This window comes from Pygoscelis adeliae, unplaced genomic scaffold (assembly GCF_000699105.1).
Source record: "Pygoscelis adeliae isolate BGI_AS28 unplaced genomic scaffold, ASM69910v1 Scaffold42, whole genome shotgun sequence".
Taxonomy (NCBI): domain Eukaryota; kingdom Metazoa; phylum Chordata; class Aves; order Sphenisciformes; family Spheniscidae; genus Pygoscelis; species Pygoscelis adeliae.
Window position 1 is genome coordinate 3,338,220 of NW_008824283.1, and position 23,195 is coordinate 3,361,414.

The 23,195-nt window shown below is 36.1% G+C and overlaps 1 protein-coding gene across 2 annotated transcripts in view; it reads right to left on the bottom strand.

Annotated features, from left to right (window-relative positions):
* GABRB2 (gamma-aminobutyric acid (GABA) A receptor, beta 2) overlaps nucleotides 1-23,195 on the bottom strand; it is a 108,747-nt gene that overhangs the window by 11,473 nt on the left and 74,079 nt on the right. For both annotated transcript variants that reach the window (XM_009318507.1, XM_009318508.1), the window contains exons 3-5: nucleotides 10,978-11,115; nucleotides 9,617-9,769; nucleotides 8,258-8,502 (exon numbers count right to left, since the gene is read on the bottom strand). In XM_009318507.1, the coding sequence (XP_009316782.1) occupies nucleotides 8,258-8,502; nucleotides 9,617-9,769; nucleotides 10,978-11,115 (536 nt within the window). The remainder of the gene's footprint in view (nucleotides 1-8,257; nucleotides 8,503-9,616; nucleotides 9,770-10,977; nucleotides 11,116-23,195) is intronic.

Consider the following 23,195-nt stretch of genomic DNA (forward strand, 5'->3'; position numbering starts at 1 on the left):
TGGATTCTTTTTTGCAACCAAAAGTGTATTTAATTCAGGGTCACTGGTAGATAGCAGGTTTGTAGATGCACTACAAAAGCAAAAGGGATATCGTGCTTTAAACAAACGGAGTATACACGCACTGTTCTTACATTAATTAAACATGGCATTCAAAGGAGCACGGCTGCAGAAAGAAAAACTCATGCAGTTGACTTGACCTTTATTCACATGTCATGTGGAATACCGCTACGGACTGTGGAAATAAATCACCTTCTGACTGCTTCTGCAAAGTGCTGCGGGCTAAAACTGGAACTTCCTCAAATCTCACTCCTATCAAACCTCATGTTTCAACAAAACACGAAGATGCTGGCCGAGCACTCTGTGCATTGCTGATTGTTTCATATGCAAGTTGTTCCTCAATAATGCATGAATGTAAATTTAGGAGAAAGGTTAAGCTTTTATAATCCATGCCTACTTTTATTACATGTCCTTCAATGAACTTCTGCGTAAGGAGTACCTTCTGATCCTGGATCAAGAATCAGTTCTCGTGCAGTTTTACCTGTACTGCAAACAAAAGGAAAACTCTCCTTGGAGGGTAAAGGAGGAGGATGAACGCTTTCACTGATATCTGGACAGTGGCATCATTAGCTGCAGCGATGCAGAGCAGTGAGGATTTGAGATTTTAGACTGAAATTTTAAGAGCTTCATGTTGCCTTAGTGTTTCAATATCCTGTTCAGTTTATTAACTGAGTCTGTGCATGTAGACATTTAAAAATTCCTCTTTTTTCCAAAAGCTTTTACAGTCTTCTGCTTAATCATGTTTTACACTAGAAGTACCTCTACTATGTAGGGTGTAAGGTGCAGCTCTGTGTAATAAATACTGACTAGTTTTAGGTACCTTTGCAATAATTCCTCCTCACTAGAGGTGCATTTATATGATTTCTTCAGATAGAAATGAACAAATATTGCTGTGAACTGAAAAGGCTGGAGGCAAGCCAGCAGTAAATCAGGGGGGAAATAAAGGCATTAGCCAGGCCTAAGCTAGTGAGCATTCCTTTGGAGCAAGGTGTATTATCTCGGGCCTGTAGCCCTGTTAATACATCTTTACACCTTAGTCTGAAAATTCAGGAGAGCAACGTTGTCTGTTTACAGCACACTGAAAACTATCACAAGTTGGCCTGCAAAGGGCCACATGCATATATCAAAGGATTCACATTGGCTCAAGTTAACACACTCCTTCATCTAGTTCCACCCCTCTTTTTCAAAAGAGACTTGGATCATATGATCCATATCATATCATCACTATGGATATGACAGTGAAAAGAAGTTTGGAAGCTGTCATGGGAAATGGCAGGTAGCAAAGCAATACCTGAGCTGACTATGCCATTTCAAAGTGTGCTGCTGTAATGGATGGCATTGTTGGCACAATGAAACAGAAAGTACTCAGTCTTCATGTTCGAACAGCACACATACCTGAGCCAGTGAATCTGAAATGGGCACCTGGAGAAGGAGGATGCTGTGGGAGCCCCGTTTCCTTGCTAGACTATACAATGGCCAGAAACTGTCCAACCTCAGCCTGCCCAGTTTCGTAGGTGAAATAATTAGGTGCAATCACTTGTGAAAGAGGTAATTGCATGGTCTTGTTTCTCTTAAAACTCTGATAATGCAGTGGAGTCCTCTAAAAATTAAAGATCTGAGGAGAACTATTCAACTTTTCTGATTAAACTTGGTCAGACTCTTTTCCTTGGTCAAAAAGGTGTAGGGCAAACACTCAGCAGCTGAGACAACTTGAAGGGGAAGAAAGTTACCATGTTAAGTGCAGCTGAGGGCAGGTTAGGCTTCTATTTGTTCTTTCCTTGCCATCTCATCTCCTTTAGCAACTGTGTGCTAATTTGGATATAACAACAGTGGGTCAGGAGGACAATGAATTGCAAAGTTACCTATATTTCTTTAAAACTTCTTAGCTTGCTAAGCCCTACATTCATTCTTCAAGAGAATATTTCTATTGTGATTCAAATCTATTAATATGCTGTTTAATCTATTATCATATTAAAGTTCCACGTTCTCTACTTGGTACCCAAATTTCTGATAGAAAAACATCATTAGTCTGACAATTTCACTGGTTTGTGACTTGGCACTGTGTAACACCAATGCGCTGTACCTTTCAGGCATGCTGACTGAATACCTTACATAATACAAAGACTACTGAGTAAGGAATTACTCATTGTTTTAAAATTAAACTCAGTATGTTTTAAAAAAGTCTTTGTGTTCAGAAAAAAACTTATTTAAACATGCAGAGGTTAGCAATGTCAGTTCACATTTATTTTAAAAAAAATGACTGAATAAATTTGTATAAACAGTTTTATGAAGTGTTGCATAATATCCTGATGTTTTTCCCTTCTTTTCCAGAGGGAAATTGCTTTATTAATGCTCACAATAAGAACAGCATGATTGCAAAATTAGAGGTAGACTTTTATTTATGTGACTTATGTTATCATGTACTTCAGGTATATAGCCTGTACACTGACAGCATCTTTGTGCTTTAAGCTAGGTTGGAAACCTCTAGACTTCAATTATTACTGCAACTGTATACATTCTAAAACCACATTCAGCGATGTATTTACATTATGCAAAACATAATGTCACTTCTGCGAAATGGCAAATCAAATTACTTTGAAAGAATATAGCAAACAAATTTTATATAAGAAATGTTAATTTGCAATAATTAACTGTTCTAAACCTAGATGATCTAACTATAAAGAAAAAATAATTTAGAAATAATTTAAACACTACTTGAACAACATGCCTGTAAGAATTCGAAAGATAGGACTAGAAATGGAAGGCAAGATGCACCAAGTCATTATATTGTAATGCCTCCATAAGGTTTGATATCTGGGTTGAAAAAAAATGTAAGTATCACATCCTGTTTCTAGCTAATATCCTGGTAAGGAAACCATACTGATGTCTAAGAAAAGACTGACAAGGTGCTCCATCAAGAGATGGATCTGTAGCCCTTCTTTTAACAAGAGCCTTAATGTAGGAACTGATATCAATACTCACAGTGGGTATCGCTGCCTGACATATTTCCAGTCTCTGTTGCTTTGGAAGAGGATGGCATAGAGCTGCTTTTCCATTATAATCACCCCTTGTCAAATGTACACTGGCAAGATGCAAGCAGCACTTCTTTACAGAGGAAGAAGAATCAGCCTTTCATTCAGCCCAGTACATTTACCATGGTCTTTACAGTGACAGTTCTGGTTTCCATTGAATTACCACATAGCTGTAACGGAGGTTTTCTGATCTATCCAGAATAACAAATACACAGATACCCTTGATATCGAAAAGCATTTTCACCTTCCTTACACCTCCAGAGAAGTCAATTAATGTGTGTAGTAGACAGGACCAAATGCGTTAGATGAGCAACTGTGGGAAGAACAGCAACGAATTCAAAAGACCTAGCAAGAGCGTAAGCAGCAGGTTGACTGGGAATTTAGTAACACAGGAAAATATACTGAAAATACAGAACTTGGGAGGTGACCAGACTGCAAATCCTGAACAACACAAAGACTAGAAGATGCATCAGACACATCACAGTCATCAGCAAGCCCATCTAAGCCACAGTTCCAAGATGGAAACATCCACAACAGGATCCAACAACGTAAGAGAAAATTTACAAGTTAATCAAAAACACCTTGGCTACTGGATTCTAGAGGAAACTTATGGAGAATAAATCAGTACTGAGAGAGCACCAAGAAGCTCATTATTTGAACCACGATAACAGAAATTAAGTATATGGAAATGGCTGGGGGTCTACATCAGAAATTATTCGCAGTTGTACCAGGCTCTACACTGAGATCCTGGTTAGGCTAATCATCTCCTTGAAGACAAAGCCAGTTTTCATAAAGGAGAAAACTTGAAGGGTTATATCACAGTAGCTTGTTTCCCTCCCCCCCTCCCCCCCACACCTTCTATCCCCAAAAGAAATAGAAACCAAAAGTACAATTAGAAGAAAAAAGCCTTATACAGGCTTCTAGACGAAATCCTTCTAGACCATTTTTATGTAATTACAGAATTAACAGATGAAAGTTATGGATTTCAGTAAAGCCTTTGACACATCATCTTAAAACTGAAGAGATGATATGTCCCAGATATATGTACAATTACCCATAGGAAGACTGTCAGCTGAACAATATTGTGAAGCCAGAGGTTAGAATGTGGCCCTATTTTTTAACGTATCTGTTAATCATCTGAAAGAATTACAGACAATATGTTAGATTAGTGCCCTGAGCCTAAAGAAAAGATAGCATGAAATGTATCTGCAAAGGATCAAAAGGATGCTGATGACTGTCAACATTCTTATTTAAAATAGAAAGTCCACAGAATAAAACTGCATAACAATGGGTTAGAGTATATATACCATAATTTATGACACATATTAGGGCTTCAAGAAGAAATACAACACTCCTAGTTTACCTATCCTTATATATACACTTGCATTACTATGCCATTCAGAACAGAAGAGATTAAAAAACTTGAGACTATAAAGATAATAAAGACATTTGAAGAAATAATGTAGGATTACACGATAGGCTTGAAAAGAGAAGTGAGGAAATGATGCGAATGCTATCTTCAATAAATGAAGGATGTCTAGAGTAAGAAGAAAGCCAGTGATTTACCTGTAAGCAACAATACAACTGTTTACAGAGAGAACAATTAGCCTTGACAAAGGCAAAAGATGATAAGTTAGACTAAAGGAATAAACCACTGAATGCAGCTTGAGAAGCTTCAAGAGTCGAATGATCATACACACAGCCATTTTAACCTGAAGTCACTGCAAAGAAATTTGAGCACGTCCAATACTATTTAACAAATCTGTGATAACATATCTTCTGGTAACTGAGTCTGGATCTTCCTTGGGTTTTATGTCCTTTAAATTTCTCCATGATTTTATTACTCAGGTTTTAGAATTCAAGAAGCAAATCAAGATATAGGCCCAATCCCTACAATCTTCTGTGGTCATTCAGACTAGCTATAAGGAAGAATTTTTTTATGCTGAGGGTGGTGAAGCACTGGCCCAGGTTGCCCAGAGAGGTGGTGGATGCCCCATCCCTGGCAACATTCAAGGTCAGGTTGGACGGGGCTCTGAGCAACCTGATGTAGTTGAAGATGTCCCTGCCCACGGCAGGGGGGTTGGACTAGATGACCCTTAGAGGTCCCTTCCAACCCAAACTATTCTGTGATTCTATGATTCTAAAAAAACAAAACAAAAACAAAATCACCACATGCATTGGGCATATGACATGAATACGATATGAAACTTAAAGAAAGATTTGGCCACAGTTTCACCTGGAATAGCCCGGAGGAAGCTCTGCAGCCAGCCTGACAGCGTTTGCTCAAATGGAAAAAACAGGACATTCTCCTCCCGAGTCACCCAATCTCCAAGGGATTACATTGGATTCAGCAGATACCACAGTTATGGAAGAGCAGCTTCTGTTGTGCTTCTGCACTGTTTTGTAGGCTCTCTAGTATCTTCTGAGTAACACTGAGCAAAAATAGAGAGACTACCAATGTCTGTGCCTGCCCTGGAATCTCTCCATACCAGAGAATTCAACAGCATAAAGGGTGTATGTATTAACTCCTACTTTGATTTTGCAAGTAGTTGTGGATGGAAGGACTAATCAGCACTTCTCCTCTCATCACCTTTTGTTATTTAGAAAAGTTGTAAGAGGCTGTTACAAAAATTGGTATTGGAATCTGCAGAAATCTAGAACAGATTTGCTGGTCTATAATGTATAAACAAAGATGCTGCATTACAAGCAACAGTTCCAATAACTATTCATCTGCCTTTTTGACAATATCTATGACGAATGCAGCAGCAGAGCTGTACAGAAGTTTTCATCCTCATGTTTTGAGGTTTATTACTCATGGCATTCTTTAATCGTCTCACATAGTATCTTAAGTCACAAACATAAATTCATAGTATTCTATGTAGTGATACAATAGAAATCTAGTAATATGACAAAAGAATACTCATACTTCGTAAAATTAGTCATTCAATGTTGGATCCTAATTAGAGATGGAGTGTTCATTTGGTCCCATTTCTAAAATATTTGTGTTTTCATAGAAACCTGCATCTGAACCAAATTCAGCAGTTCAGACACATTTTTGTTTCTTGTACATGAAAATAATTATATAATGTTTGCTCCCCTTCCATAGATAAAAAATTCAGGTCCATTAAATATGAATCTGTTTTCTCACTACTGGTCAACAGCAAGAACAGCTGTCAGCTCCTTTCCTCCTCCCCAGAGCAGTCTACGCACAGTACGACAACGTTTTCTGATCACTAGTCTTTTCTGATGCTCTCCTATTTGATTCTCTATCTATTGCTTAAGGGATTGCAAACCTGATTATCTGATCAGAGTGTATCTGGATACCAGAGCAGAACTGCCATAGGCTATGAACCATGCTGGCCTGGTATATTAAGCAAAAAGCTCAGTATAAAAAAATATAAATAATGTAAAGTTGTTCCCAGTACACTTTGTGCTAATCCTGTAAGCTGGTGAATTTCTGCAACATTACTGGGAATTAATTTACTTTGCTTACTGGATTGGATTAGTACACTAGTTAGTGGTTTCAAATTCTAGTTCATGATTAGCAATTTGCCACTAGACTTTGGCTATTCTGTTACATGGCTGAAATATCTATTGTATGAAGAAGTATACAGAAAATATCTCAAGTGAAACAGTAGACAAAAATGTACCTCAGCTAGTGGTTATACTCTGACCTATGGACCTTACATTTCCATTGATGTTAGAAGAAAGACTTCAGGTAAACACAGATCTAGTCTCATAAAATTACCTACAGGGTTTCTTAGTTAATAAGTTTGATTGTTTAAAGGGAAACTGATTTTTAAAAAATAAACTTGACAAATTAAAAGGTTGCACCTTTTTTTACATTGCTGAAAAATCACCAATAGAAAGAAAAAGATTTTACAGAATCTTCACGAACTTTACAATGGTAAAATGTGATCTATGATACCATAACATCAAAATTAATCTCCTCATCATGCATTTGCCTTCATTCATGCTTGTCTCAAATTAAAAAAAAAAAATAAATAAAAAATTAATGAATGGGTGAGATCTGCACCATGACAATATAATCCTCCATCTTAAAAGACTATAAACTACAGCCTATAAAACTGTTTTATGCTATCAACATGTGATGGATTTTTGTTATTCCAGCAAAAATGGAACAAAATGTTCTTCTGTCCGCAAGCACACTATGGTAGTGTAGAAGTTCTGAACAAACGTGAGAAATTCCACCACTAGAGCTGTATGAAACTTAAGTTTCCACTTCACAAATAATCACTTGGGTTTTTTCTGATTTAGATTTTTTTTTTTTAATTCTGATTTTGATTTTTTCCCTTTGGAGTATCATGCTGAATTACAAATTCAAAAAGCTTCCCATGAGAAAAAAAAACAAAAGAAATTAACTTTAACTTTCCAATTTTGCATGCGTGTGAAAGTTTATACTTTTCACATTGAGTACATTTTAGCATTCAGCCCAGATTTGCCACTGTGTGAATCTCATCTAAAATGGTCAAAGTGAAAAATGACAAGTGCTTTATGATAAGTGCTCCATTTTCATTAAGCATAATGGATACTTTTCCCAAAAGTGTGTATCTTGGCAAATGTATTTTCTGCCTCAATTCTCCATCCTCAGGGGACCATTTTTAGATTCAAAATCAAGTGCACAGCAAGTTGATGCTTTATTTCTGAGCAGTTTCTCATGTAGTCAACAGTATCGTGGGCCATTATATGTTGAAAATATACAAACTTTTCAAGCTTGAAACACTTCTGTAGCAAATATTTCTTATCCAGGTTATCAGAAAGATTTATGAAACTAGGTTAAATTTAGGTTTTATTTCCAACGTTCCATACAGCTCTTACTAGAGTATCAGCTATAGCCATCATTTTGGATTTATTCCTTTGGAAACTGATTAGACATATTTAACTCTACATCCTGACTGAGAAAACATCTCACAGTAAAGCTTAACTGAGTGCATGCTTTAGAAAAACGTCATTCAGTCTTCCAAGCTAGAGGGCAGCATTCATTGCTGAGGTGGCTAAGTACACTGCACTGCAGAGCTAAGACAAAATCATAATAATCCCACTCCACTCATTTTCTACAAGAAATTACATTTTAAAGCTCTGTCTGGCAGAAGTGAAAGTCTGCCTTGCTTGGGCAATCCTAAAAATATATCCCCGTTTCAATTTACCTTATTGACATCCATTCGCAGCTTCTCATTGTTGGCACTGGCAGCTTTTTCTGCCGCTTTCTTTTGACGCTGAGGTCCCCTGCCAAAGAAGATGTAGTTGACCAATGCATACTCCAGCAGAGCCATGAAAACGAAGACAAAACAACCCATAAGGTACATGTCAATGGCTTTCACATATGGAATTTTGGGAAGAGTCTCTCGAAGATGGGTGTTAATTGTTGTCATCGTGAGCACAGTTGTGATTCCTGGAAAAAAAGGATTGACAAGTCTACTGATTGAATTAATTTTCATTTTCTAGCATAATAGCTCATAACATTCAAATGCTAGCGCTTAAAAGTAGGAGATTTTTTTTCCTGGTGGAAAAAAAACCACCCCCAAGCTCTGTCTACGTTCCTTATCTTTGTCTTCAATTTTTCGTACCGCAAAGAAGATTACACCTGTAATAAATTGCGTTCAATCAAACAAACAGCAGTTGGATTCTATGAGTATGTTTTTAGCCAGCTAAACTGTAACTTTCTCTAACGAGTCTCAGTTATAAATTACCAGCCTAGACTCACTGCTATCTTGCCTTCCTCCAGCATTTTCAGGATGTCTGCAGTCTTGAATTGTTATGGGAAAATGCTACACAGAAAGGCCTGGTAAAACTCAGACAGTATTCTATAAAGTTAAACTGTCAAATTCTCAATTGTATCTTTTACGGTGATTTACTTCATTTTATCTATATGAGAGCTGTACTGGCAGGGATCAGTCTGATTTATACAAAATTTGGCAAAAGATACTCATATTTATTTTTGTAACATGCTTGAATCCTCTGATGGGAGAACAGTATAAACACACCATATTAGCGATGCGATATAAAAGTACTCTAGAGATTAATTAGGGAAATGGTTTTGCTTTTAGAATATAAGGTAACAGTAAGGAAAAAGGCCCTCAACTTAAGGAGAAGTTAGCTATACAACCCTAGTAAAACTTTATTTAATTCATACCTGAAAGGAAAAGAAATTTATAATCCATAACACAGTACTGAATGTGTATTCTGGACTACCATGAGAAAAGCAAACTAAATGCGTTCTCTTTGGAGAAAAAGAAGCAGTAAAACAACAACAGAAAATGTTGAGACAATTAGGCTAATTCTCGTTACAATGATAATACAGTTAGCTAATTCAGACATGAAATCACTTTAATTTTTATTTAAATTGTGATGATTTAAATGCCAATTCAAATAATACAAAGCTTAACAAGCCAGACATAAAAAGATCTAACAGATTTATTTTTCAAATCATGCACTATCCACTAAGCCAGAAGCTAGAAAAAGCATTCAGTTAATGCACACTGCATGAGATGTGTAAAAATGCCTACCTAAAGCAACTCTTGCAGCTGAAGCGTCATAATTAATCCAGAAGGAAACCCAGGACAGGATAGTGATTAGAATAGAAGGCATGTAGGTCTGCAGAATGAAGTAACCAATGTTTCTCTTGAGTTTAAAGCTGAGAGACAGCCTTGGGTAGGCACCTAAAAGAGAATATTTGGTATGGCCATAATTTGCTTGTATAAAGCCTGAAAACATTTTTCTGTCATTTTGGTTTTATTGTTTCACGCAACATAGAGTAGACACAAAGTTGAAAGATCCAGGATAATCAGCTGCAGAATTTTTAGCGAGAACTGGGATTAAATAATCTTTTATTCTAAGGGTACATGCATGCTCTACGCGCATATCTGCTGGTAATCATAATATTCAACAATCAACAGCTGAAACACATTTCAGAGCATCAAAGCTTAGAAATGCTTCTTCTTGGACAAGCTGCGGTATGTCTACTTCAGTGTAACCCTTATTCTAACCTTCTCTCCAAGCAACACAACACTTGCCCTTTGTCACTGGACACCAGAAATATTTTGGTGTATGAAACACTTGTTGAAATAGGTGCCTAGAGATCACTGTTCAAGTCCCATTTCTGCTTGGTTTTGAAGAATTTGGGGTGCACAATCCTTCTGTACTCCCTCCAAAGATGATTTCTATCCATACCTAGAAAGTGAGTTTTGAAGATTTTTCTTTTTAACACACCTAGCAGCTTTCTTAAGTAGGTAAAGAACAGCAAATAGTAATAGCGCAATCCAGCTCTTGTCTCTCTTGAATAATTTAATGTCATTGAAATGTTCTAGTTTTTTCTTGTTTTGTTTTTTTTTATTTTATTAAATCCAATCTTATTTTCTACTCCTCCTCACAAAGCATCTTTTCAGCCTTCAGAAAGTCACATGCTTGTTAACATAGGCTAAACTACATATCCTGTGGAACAAGGATTTTAAATGTTTTACAGCAAAGACAAAATAATTAGTCTAATGCATCCACAGCTTGGCACAAGGAACCTCTAGAAATAGTGAGAGAAAGGTTCCTAAATTTCCTACAGGCTGGGTTACTTGTTGGGTTTAGGTCCCTGAGGTATATAAGTGGCTTAATCAGTTTTCATAGGAAAACAGAAAATACAGCTTATTTGACTGAGCCTTAACATGACAGACTACTGTATCGTCTTCATATGTTAATGAGTGATGCCTTATACACCGTGAAAGCTGTAATAAAAACAGCTCCTTTCAAAATTCACAGTTGCTGCTTTAGTTTATTACTGTTTCTAAAATTCTTGCTTGGATCCTGAACTTAATTGAGAATTAACCCGTTTCTAAAAGTCTTCCCAGTGAATTCCCCTTTTAGCTTCCCCTCCACAAACCTGTAGAGAAAACAACATTCTTGGTGATAAGCTTGTAGTCTACAATGGAGAACTGTGGCAGTTCAATCTTTGTCACTCCTGTGACTGCATTATCACCCCCACGCCAGTAAAATTCAATGTCATCTGTTGTATAGCCATCTATAAAAACAGGAGTAAACAGTTAAGATACACATCTCTTCTGACATCATTGAGAACAGTCCAGAGAATTAATTCAGAAAATAGCTTCAAATATATTTCTAAAACAAAACTATTAATAACATAATAGATATAAACATACAGACACAACTATAAATAGAATTTCAAACGGCAATCCTAGGTGTATTTTAATCTTTGTTTTTTTAAAGATATATTATATCAATATATTAATAAAGCAAACGTTTAAAAATAAATTAAGACTACACACATCCCGTATATAGATAGTAACTGTACATTCAGCTTATGGTAACTTCTGATCCCGAGGCTGGATAAAACAGCCTGGGTTTGCTGTAATTTCAGCCCTTGGGCTGAAACATCAGCACTGGTAACAAAAACATGACCAGGTCACCAAGCGAGGCCTGGAAGAGATGCTCTTCTGTCTTGTGCAACATGATCAGCATAGGAAAGAGGACAATAAGAGTAATACGGGTAAGAGAGAAGTTCAGCGTACAATTATCTCACGATATTTTCCTCTGTATGCTATGTAGTTTATAATCTGACTACAGATGAAAATGACAAACTGTAGTTCAAACCCATTTCGATTTTACTTGTAAAACCAGCATCATTCTTTTCCTGAAAATGGCTTGAATGCAATAAGAGACAGCCACATTCAGTGAGACCCTTGTAAAAAGCAACTGTAGCAGATGCAACAGCCATCACTCTGGCAAAAACACACCCACAAAAAAACAACCGAAGAAAAAAAAAATCCCACCACCCACAAAAAAAACCCCAGAAGACGGCACATGTTCACACAGTCATAAAACTTATGCATAATATATGAATCTGGGTTCACCAAATTGCCACTGAGCTAACTTGCATGCTCCAAAGTTGGTAAACAGAACTGATCAGTAGACATCAGAAATAAATCTGCTACAAAACCAGGAAATAAGATATTCAAAAAAGTTTGTAGCCTTTTAAAGGCTTTTGTTGTTGAAAATTGAAAATAAAAAGAACAACTCAGAGATAGAATAATGACTATGACCTTTTGGGAAACTGACATAATAAAATGATGTATATTTGACCTTGATTTTAAGTTCTCACCCGCAAAGGACAAAATTATATAATAAACACCATTTTAGAGTGTTCAAATAGCACTTAATTTCAAGGAATAATGCAGATTATGCATTTTGTGATAACCTAGAAACTATAAAACTGTTTCCACGCATCATTAAATTTTGATAATCCAAGTATAATCCAGATGCACAGCAGTAGCAGAAGGCAAACAAGTTTCAAGATATGAACCCAATAATCTGTAAAAACACTGAAACAACCATAAAAAGCTATCCAATATACAACAAGTTTTAAAGTAGTTACATTCTTATAGCATATTGTTATCAATTCCATTTTTTTGTATATTCAACTCTCATTCTGTTTTTCATGGGGCTAGCAGCAAATCTAAAGTACGGCAGAGGGCAGAAAATGGAAGACTAATTTCGGGAATCATTTCATTCATACAGGACAGATTTTGAACAGCTCATCAACATCAAGAATTCAAGATGGAACCCGCTCTTCTTTCAAAGTTGCTGACATTGACAGCAAAACTGATGAGAGAATAGATTTTTTAAATATTTGTGAAATAAGTTCTTCCTTAATCTTTCCATTTACCCAAAAGTTCACTAGCTTTAGCTGATGACATTAACCAAAGAAAAAAGAAGCTTGTATCTTCTAAATAAGCTTCAACAGTTAAGGGAGAAAAAGTTCTACAATGTGTAATATGATATGCTTTTGACATATCCAGAACTCCTTAAGAAATAGTTTAAATTCACATCAACAGATAGCTTACGTCAATGGTCACTGATTTGTTTCCTCTCATACTTCCTCTTGTTTCACCAAGAGGAGAATCCTCAAAGGAATAACTGAACATAATTTGGACTAATGGCTTCCCATAATAATTAGCTTCCCTCCTCTGTTTGGACAGTGCCATCAAAAAATTGGCTAAATTCCTCTATACTGAATTTTTGTGAAACAAAGAATCTCATAGATATCATAATCTTTGCATTTATTGTATGTTACTTGTTCAGACTCTAAAACATGAGAGGTCTGAAGAAGAGCCAAGATTACTGCTATCTGTCAGTAGAAGACCTGTCCTCTGTAATCAAAGAAGCATTAACCGTGACTCCACAATCATACTGACGTTTCTTACACACTTTGTGATACAAAGTATGTTCAAATCTGCATTTTTAATCAACAGAACTCATCAGCTTTGAAATTGTCTCATGAAGATCAACATGTAATTGACCTTTGCTTTTCACTTACTGCAACTTTGCGTAGGAAAACTTTTAGCACTCCTCATAGAATTCTCTCAGATAAAATTTACAGCACAAAATTGTTGCATGTTGACCAAGAGATGCTGTATTTAGAGATAAGAATAGTTTTAGCACAACGATTTCAAACGGCTAAGCAAAACATCCTTAGTTCAGCCAAGACTGTTAGAACTGATTTTGAATTGTTCTATAGTATCAGTTAAATTATTTCAGAAGAGTCAAATTACAGACTTACCCAGGAGATTGGAATTGTTTTGTTCTCATGAGAAAATAATGTATTTTGCTGCTTAATTATGATTTTCTGAGATTGACTAATTATACGAGTGCATCCCTCCCTATCCCTCATTTCTTCGTTTAACCTTGTTCTATTTCCTCCACAATATAAAGGTAGCAAAAGATACACAATGGAAGAGCACAATATTTTAAGAGTTTCTTTCCTTCCAAAATGACCTGAAATACTGAGACACTTCTAAGTATTGAATATTTTAAGAAATGAGGAATACTTGTACTTAGCCACGTAATTGAGATTACCATAGTTTCTGAACTAATAGACTTGAGCTGTGAAATACAACTTTAAAACCTTTGACAATATATTGTAATCTTTAAATTAGCTTTTTTATGTTCATTACTTCTTGTGGTAAAAGTTCGTACCAAGTTCTGGCTCTGACACTGTTAATGTAACACCTCGGTAACTCCTTTCCTCCTCCCTGGGTTGTGGGCGTGAATGTCTCATCCTGCCTGGCCCCATCCTCTGGTTCTCCAGTGGATACCTGTAAAAGCTGTATTCCAGCAAACAGACTTTGTTTTTGCAAATTGTTACTTACCACCTGAATCCGCTAATAACAAAAGCTGTTGTCATGCTCCCAAATACTGCATGGAAAGGCGGCTCTCTGCCCTTTCCGAGATGTACACAGGACCACTACACCTGTTGGTGTACCTTCTCCCAGTGGAGAAGCAGTTGTTTGTGACAGGAAGGGAAATTGCTGTTAGCATTGGAGCACTGGCTGTTGACAAGTTGTTTCAACTCTCTGCAGGATACTAGACTTTAAGTACCGCTAGATCTGCTTCATTTGCATTAAAAGGCACTTTTCCAGGAAGATCAATGGTACATGGATGGAGGTCATTAATGATTGTGTTCATGGCAAGACAGACCCACTTCAATAAGACATTTAAAGAGAACACATTTGTTTCAGTATTTGTGAAGCACAAATCCTTCATTCAGTGCAGTAAGTTCTTTGGTCATTTTTCCAAGAGTTTCATGGTATAAGGAATATGTGCAGATTCTGCAGACCTGAAATTCATTGGGTTGTCATGATACCTTTTACTTTTCTAGTCACAAGTCTATCTTCAGAAAAGAGGCAGACAGCTTACTTATGTTTCCTTGTCTATCACCACTTCATATTTGTCAAGTCTCACTCTAGGCTTTTCAGAGAGAAAAATAAAATAGAATCTAAAATAAAATAAAGAAAAATGAATAAATTGGCTGATACTGAGATGTAAAAGCAAGTATATGTTATGAAAAATATAAAAGAACATCCTTAGAGAGTTTAGAAAGAGTAATGTTACATACCTTGTTGTGAGGGTTCACCCTTACTTTGTGATACTACCGAGTTTTGCTGATGTTCTGTCTCAAATCTGCCCTGCCCTCCAACAGCAAGTTCCAGATTATAATATCATTTACTGAACTTAGTGGGATTAATCAAGGTAATTTATTTAATTTTGAGGTAATTTAACTGTTAAACTTCATAACTAATAAATCAAACTTTTATTTTTCTTTCTGACAAAATAATTGTTAAAATGTTACAGCAAGAAAAAAACCCCACTTTTTTATGTAAGAGAAAACATGTTTATAAAAAGCCCAAATAGCTCTTTATTTTGTTTTATTTTTTAGAACATCTGTTAGTAGAACTTTTCTTCCCAATCTCCTATACACAATTTGGTCTTGAACCATCTAATCATACCATGGTTCACGCAGGAAAGAACTCCAGGATTTATGTTCCAGCAGACAGCCAAATGCACCAGCATTCCCCGCCTACCAGGAAGATGTGGTTAAGCTTCTCCCTGTATTCACACAGCCTTAATACTAAGCAAACATCGACAACTACTTCTTGAGGAGAGCTGAACTACTTTGAAAATCGCACCCAAAAGTTCAAACCAAAGATTCCAAAATACGCAGCTGTGGGCTGTTTCAGGGAGACTGTGCAGAACTCCCTGCTGCTTAAGGTACTTACTTCGGGGAAATGCTAAGCTGACACTGTGACACTGAATGACAAGGCCTGTTAGCAGGTATCGATAAATAGAATTTCAGGAAGTCTCTTCAAGCTTTCATTAAAATACTTCTCTCTCTTTCCAAGAAGGATAAATTATCCCATTCATTTCATAACATGGAGAAGGAGAGAAAAGAATACTATAGTCATCTGCAAATGAATGCTATTGTGTGCTGCTAAAGTACCCAAATATAATTGGATATAAGTCTAATATCCGCAAAACATCTGCCAGAAGAGAGAATGGGCCTATTCATGTCTCTAGTGGCTGTTTTACAGATATTAAAGTCCAATTACCTGTGGCTATAATAAAGTCCATCTGCAGGTATTTGGGACTCAAAACAACTCTACTTACAAGTTAAAATTATTTAAAGACCAATCAATTTAAAATAGTAATAAGCAGTCAAGAAAGAATATTCTGTGGCTTTTGACAAGAAAAAAGGCAGAATTAATGAATGTCAGCTCAATATTTCTGAATTATCAGATCACATCTTTAATGTAGAAAGTATAGCATACTAAACCCAAAAATGCTGCAAGTTGTTTTTGCAAGAACCTGAGTTTAACACAAAACACTATTTGATTTAGATTGTAAAAGAACTGTTGTTTTACTATATAATAAATCGTATGTAGCACTGCTACCAGAACAGAGAATCCAATTGATTGCTTTTTCCTAAATCATTGATATATCATCAGCAGCACGATTTACTTCACATTCAGAAGGTTCAATTTCTCATTTCTGTCATGCATCACACATCGGCAGTCAACCAAATCAATACATTGTCCTGGTAATATGGCACCAATCCTGAGAGAAGCAAAGCATTCTCGACTCCCATTAACATGGACAGGGAGTTTATCATTGCCTGTACCTTCAGGGAATGACAGATGATGAAGCACTGTAGAAGAAAAATAAACAACTAGTAGAATATAAAATAAAAACCTCTTCATGCAGAAACTACAAAACCACCTATTTTTTCCTAGTCTATTTAAGAGAAGTAAAAAATTGGAAATTCTTTAAATACAAACAACCTAAAATGAAAGCTGTAGCATTGCTGGCTGAGCATGAGAGTATCTAGACACAAGACAGTTATCAGAAACACCACACAATGGAAAAAAGGAAGCCAACTTTTCTAAAAAACTTGGGATTTATCAGTAGGATTCACTGTCTCACAATGCTTTTGTTTGTACACAACAGCTGGGTTATATTTTAGATTGATATATAGATACACATACACATTTACAGCGTGCACACCGTGTAGGAATTCAAGTGGTCGGTATTACTACTACTATGGTAGCACCTGGAGACTAAAGATAAGACATTTGTTGATTTGTGGAAAAAAATAGTGACATAAACATGCAAAACAGTGAAAATGTGGCTAAAACAGAGAGAGGATTCTGAGGCCATGCATTAACCTCACTCTGCTCTGAACCATCAGCAGATTGTCTGAGCATGGCTGGAACAGCATTGGGCAATACATGCATACAATCAGCACCACATCCGAGCTAAGGAGAACTACTTCAGCATAACAATGAGACAAAAGGATTCTGTTGGGAACAGTCTTAATCTGCTCAAGCTTATCCAAAAAAGTGTCCCTCTAGTTACATCTTCTATCAGCCATTCTTAACACTGTCAGCATGGAAGTACGATGAAGCACAATTTGGCCACTTCAACAAGATTTTTGCTCAGCAGGTCTGGAGGCTCAGTGAAAGCTGGCATTACACAGCCTTTCTGATCATCGGAGGTATTTGTCTTTTGCTCACCAATAAAAAACACATGAGAACTCAGCTTACAGCAGGCTCTGGAACTAAATACTATTATAAAGCAATCATTTACAAGAAGAATAGCATATACATTGTGGAGAATAACACAGTTGCATTATACCTATGGTATTTTTGAAAAAAAGAAAAAAAATCACAAAATTACTTTACAATATACAAAAGTCTATGGACTCATAGGTAGGGAATGAGTACCAAGCTACTTAACCTCTCATATCTCTGCCGCTATCAATTGGATTTTCTTTGCCTAGCCACTCACAATATAGTAGCTTCCCAAAATAAAATGGAGAGAACTGAGGGATGATGTCTATACCAGACTGAATGTTTTGATTAAGAGTATACAAAATATTCTTAGCTGACAGTCTTAAGACACATTAATTTATTTAAATGCAGGCCATAGACTATCAGACTAATTGAGAAACTTGACACCTACAGGCCCTGTACCATGAGATGAATGCTGTACAGAAATATTAAATAAATGGTTAATCCTGTTTATGTAACAGATCATGGAACACCTTTAGTAGCAATATCTATGCATTTTATTTATTTTTAAACATAGAACCACAGATATCTCCTTTTTCAAGAATTTCTTCAGCAGCTTTGCATTTGCACAGAGCAAACAGCAAAATTACTTATAAAATCATAAGTAACATGCAAAGCATATTTTGAAATTCCGAATCCCTTCAGAACACTCAAACTTGGTTCACTGCATCACTTCATTCTTCACCATCCACTTATTCATTCAAAAACATAGCCAGAAGAATGTTAGAAGTGTTTCTTTGAATTTGCAGAGATCTTCAAAGCTGAGGAGAATACAAGTCACCATACACTGCAGTCAATGGGGTGATACAAAGGGGAGAAGGAAACCGAGTTTGTGTACTGCTGAACGTATTTGGCATCAGAGAAACTCGGAAAAGCACATTGTACTTGTTTCTCTCTCCTCTTTCTTCATCCCCGCCGCCAAAATCTGTCTTTCTGCATAAAACATTAAAATTCTTCTTACATTTAACTTCAGTGACTTTTTCCCCTAAGGCTCTGAGGATTTGGATACAAAAGAGGATGCACAATTTTCTGACTACAGTGAACTCAATTGATTTTTAGATTACATTGGTAACATTCTCAAAAAACAATCACCTTCAAGTTGTACAAATGGTTCCTTACTGGAGAGAGTGGGGTGGGGAGAAGAAAGAAGGGAAGAAGGAAATGTGACTCCATAATTACTGTAGGACAATACACAGCTATTAAAAAAAGGTGTTTTGATGGACAAGTGAAATTACAAAATTGATTCCAGGACTCAAGTAGGCTTTTCATGACATTAGCAGAATCAAGTTTAATTTTCATGTAGGCACTTCAGGCTGATTCTTGTTTATGGTAAGACCGGTAACTTATAGAATAGGTGTCCTGGCGCAACCCATTAAATGTCATTGCTGGTTTTTTCCTAATGATTTCAATGAAAATAATTTGTACTTTAGGGCACTTGCTGCAAAGTCCTTTCATAAGTAAATTTCCACTGTTACAATGCTTCTAGCAAAAGAAAGAGAGATCAGAAACAGATAGGGATAACTGCATCAGTGCAATAATATTCAAAAATCTTCTAGCTCCTAGAACTTGGCAATTTCTTGCAATCGTTCTGCTTCCATAAGCTCAGTTACTCCCACCGGTATGAGTAATCTAAAAAGTTATTGGATTCAACACTGTGGAGATCCTGCAAGTCTAAGCGTTCCTCATATAACAGAGAGATGAGTATATGCAGCACAGTGGTGCCTGGTGATATGAAGCTAACGATGCCTTATTAGCCCAAAGCAGGTGCCATGTCATCAGAACTATATTCTTTCTGAGACTCCAGCAACACCTGGGCACCACGCTGTCCAGTGCTAGTCTCTGCAGTGCTATACACTGGCATTTTCTGTGTAGCTTGGAGTACAGATCTTTCCCAGATCTGTGGGAATTCACAAATTGCATGCAAGAATGCTCTTCATCTTTTTCTTCTGATCTCCATCATTCATTTGTGCTTGGTGTTTCCTGCAGACCAAGTGCTATGTTTACATATTAATCATATCCCAGAACACAATAATGTATAATACATCTGGTACAGTTTTATTTATTTAAAAGTCTAAAATTGAGGGATTTCCATCACTATTGAAATCACGTCTGATTTCTGTAGGCAAACAAATAACGTTAGATAACCATGCACATTTTATACAGTACCTAGAAACATCCTATCCCATAGTTCTGCCACAGTTTATGTTATCTAACCCACTTACTTCACTTAGCAGAGGACCTCTTCTGAGGATAAGGTTGACAACGATATGTCAGTTTTGCACATTGATTAAGTCTGGATCATCTTTGAAGGGGATTTCAGTGTAGCATGGGTGATGTTAAGAAAATATTATGTGAAGAAAACATGGGTAGTGACTGTTGCTGATATAAAGATAGCACTAAACATACTTATTTCTCACTTCTGCTAATAGTAAAACTATAAAGAAAAAAATCCCTCAATCTGTAAATCTCAAAAAGCAGATTAGTCTACATTACAATTCTGCAGTAAAGTTTATTAATTCCCTATTAACAATATCACATAAAAAAGGAGTTCCTGAACACACAAGTAACTATATTAAACATGACAAATCTGTCTTCTATGTAGGAGACTTCTTAATGGGGAGGGGGGGAGCTTAGTTTAAGTTGTAATTAAAAGTAGACTATGGTAGAATACTGGGAAGCTGAATATTAAGAAGCCCACGATAATGGTCTATTTTCTTGAAGATTAATTTGATTATCAGCTATACAGAAGAACCAAGAAATTTACTTTCACTTGTCATAAGAGTAGATCTTCAAAGACGCAGTAGGAAATTGCAATATCATCCTCCACCGTGAGGATGATAGCAATCATTGCTGAGGAAAGCAACATTTAGGCAGAAATAACAAATTGCTATTTAAATGTGAACGGCAGCTGATGTAAATATGATAAAAATGAATACATCAATTCTTAAGTGATCTATTTCAATGCCACTAAATCACAAAATGAACAGAACTCAAGTGAAAATAACCATTTTGAAAAGACAAGTGCAATCAGGTTTAAGCAGACAATGGGCTTTTTTTCAGAGTAATCTATAAAGTGAAAATATAAAATATTTACTATGTTTCAAGACTTAAGAAAATGTTACTGCATCATTCATAACTATTTTCTTCCACACTTGAATGACAAAGAAATCAAGTCAAAGTTAACTAAAAAGAATAAATATCTTCAATACCATGCTTTGGCATCAAAAATTGCTTACAGAAAAATGTCGTTTGTTTCACCCAGCTCACGAGATTTAACCTTAATAAGAAACTAAGCACCTCTCCCAGTAAGCTGAACTGTGGTATACACATTGAAGGACTAACTCAGAATGCCAAGGGACTACTCAAGGCCTACTTGAACCTCCTACCATACCCAAAAACCTCCAGTGTAAAAAGGATGATATTAAGCGCACAATTTAATACACAGGGCTAAAAATTTTCACCTCAACAAAATTTAGTAAATGAATCATGCATCTCAACTATTGATTGGATCATTATATAAAATCCATAAACAAACAGGTGGACGAGAGCTCTGTTTGACTGTGACACTTCCAGTGGATTTGTGCAGTGTTCTGTTAACATTTCCTAAGGGACTGAATGATTAAACATGTATAGCATAAAAAAAAAAAAAAATCAACTTCATAGATCTTTTAAAAGATCTACGGTACATTTCTTTTTGCGTAAGCAGCCCATAACAATTGGATAATCTGATTGAGCATAGTGAGGGCAAAATCACCCATGAGAAGTCAGTCAGAGCTGTTTTGAATGAGTGGAAGGAAGCCACAAACACCTGAGGCAGTAAATACCATCATTCTGGTCCTACGTTATTATCCTGGCCTTCTTGTTCTGTTGACAGTACATTTCCTCAACCAAAGCAATTTTGAAGACCTGCCAGTTTCTTGAGCCTAATCAGCCTCTTTCAGCCTCTGCTTAGTCTTCATTGGCAAGTTTCCTGTGCCACGCTTGTGTGTATCTGAGCAAATTAATTTGGCGGTATCTAACTTGCAGATTTGAGGAAATGCCTGTATTAATAAGGACATACTTGCAGAATAGCTAAAAATGGAATAGATTTTGCATGTGTAGTCTCATCAACCAAAGAATCAAATATGAAATCTCTTATGTGTTTTAAATGAGTCATATGTATAAGTAATGATTCAATTTGAAAGTACTGTTATCTTTTTGCATAATATTAAAGATCCAACTTGGGTGCAGAGGGAACAATTTTTTGTACTTTGATGCAAATATATACTGAATTTCTCAACCGTATTCCAAAAAGATGGTTTTGAAGGTTGATGGAAATGCCTGCAACTCCAACTTTCTGCATAAAACTGAAGACTGTTTCTGATGTTTGAAAACAATTATTAGCAACTGTCTTCTAGTCTTGAGTAAGCCATGTTTCCAGGAACAGAACTTTTATAGTAAAATGTACATCCTCACTGAATGGGTGTAAATAAAAAATTATTTTCTCCTCCTACCCTTTACTAAAGAGAAAGATCATGTGGGGAAAACAAATACTTACATTTGCACCCTACCATCGATTTCATCATTGCAACCTGCACTCGTCCTCATGTTTTGATCTGATCGTTACACTTTTATCTCATTTGGCTACATTAACTTGAAATATATGCGGAGGAAAATTGGTGTCCAAACAATTATATATGCTCTGAAAATGATGAAGGGGCTCAGACATTGAATGTTTTTTTTCTAACAGGTAAATAAATCTCCTAGTTTTCTTACTTAAGACAAAACTTCATTGAAAGACTATGTATGTCGGACTTTTGCCCTTTTATCTGATTTAAGAGTTGGTCTTTTCAAAACTGGAAATAGAAGTGAGGAGTATATCCAAACAAATGAATCCATAAAGCATCATCTACATAAGCTCAATTTTTAATACCTTACAACACTTGGTCTTACATATCTAATTTCCCCACAACCAACTATCAGCCTACATTTTGAATGCTGATGTACATTTAAAAAAAAAGAGGAAAAAAGAACATCTGGCAACCTTAACATTATTTATAAAACTGCATTAATACTCCACTCTGCTTAATTATTCCATAGCTGTATTAAAAATCCATAGCTGTATTAAACATCCAAGGCCACAAGGAGTAAAATGTAACTTGTAGAAGAAAGCCCTGCTGTCTGGTGCCTGTGCCATTTGTTCAATTTAGAAAAATATTTATTCATTAAGATACGTTAGCTTGCAACGCTGTGTGAGGCAATGCTCTGGAATATCATTCTGTCTTTACCTGCAGATTCAGGGCACCACGGTATCTAAACACTTCTACTTTTAAGTAAAGATCGGGTTATTAAAGAATAAGAACATTGCTCTCATCGACTGTCCAACAACAATATGCTAAAAACTGTTATTGATAAGAGCTAGACATCATTAGAACATTAAAAAAAACCACATGTATTTACACATGTAGAATTAAGGCTAGTTTTGGACACTTAACTGAGCTTGCAAAATGTAATTCTTTTTTAGTAATGAGTAAGTTATAATGAATACTCTTTCTAAAGTCGTCCATATATATAGATTTGGGAACTTTTTCTTAATATAGTTTCCTATCTGGATAAGTCCTCTGTCCTCTAAAGCTTTTTCAAGGACAATTACACATATCTTTGCTGTGGAGAACTATTTATATAGTACCATGTGAATGAA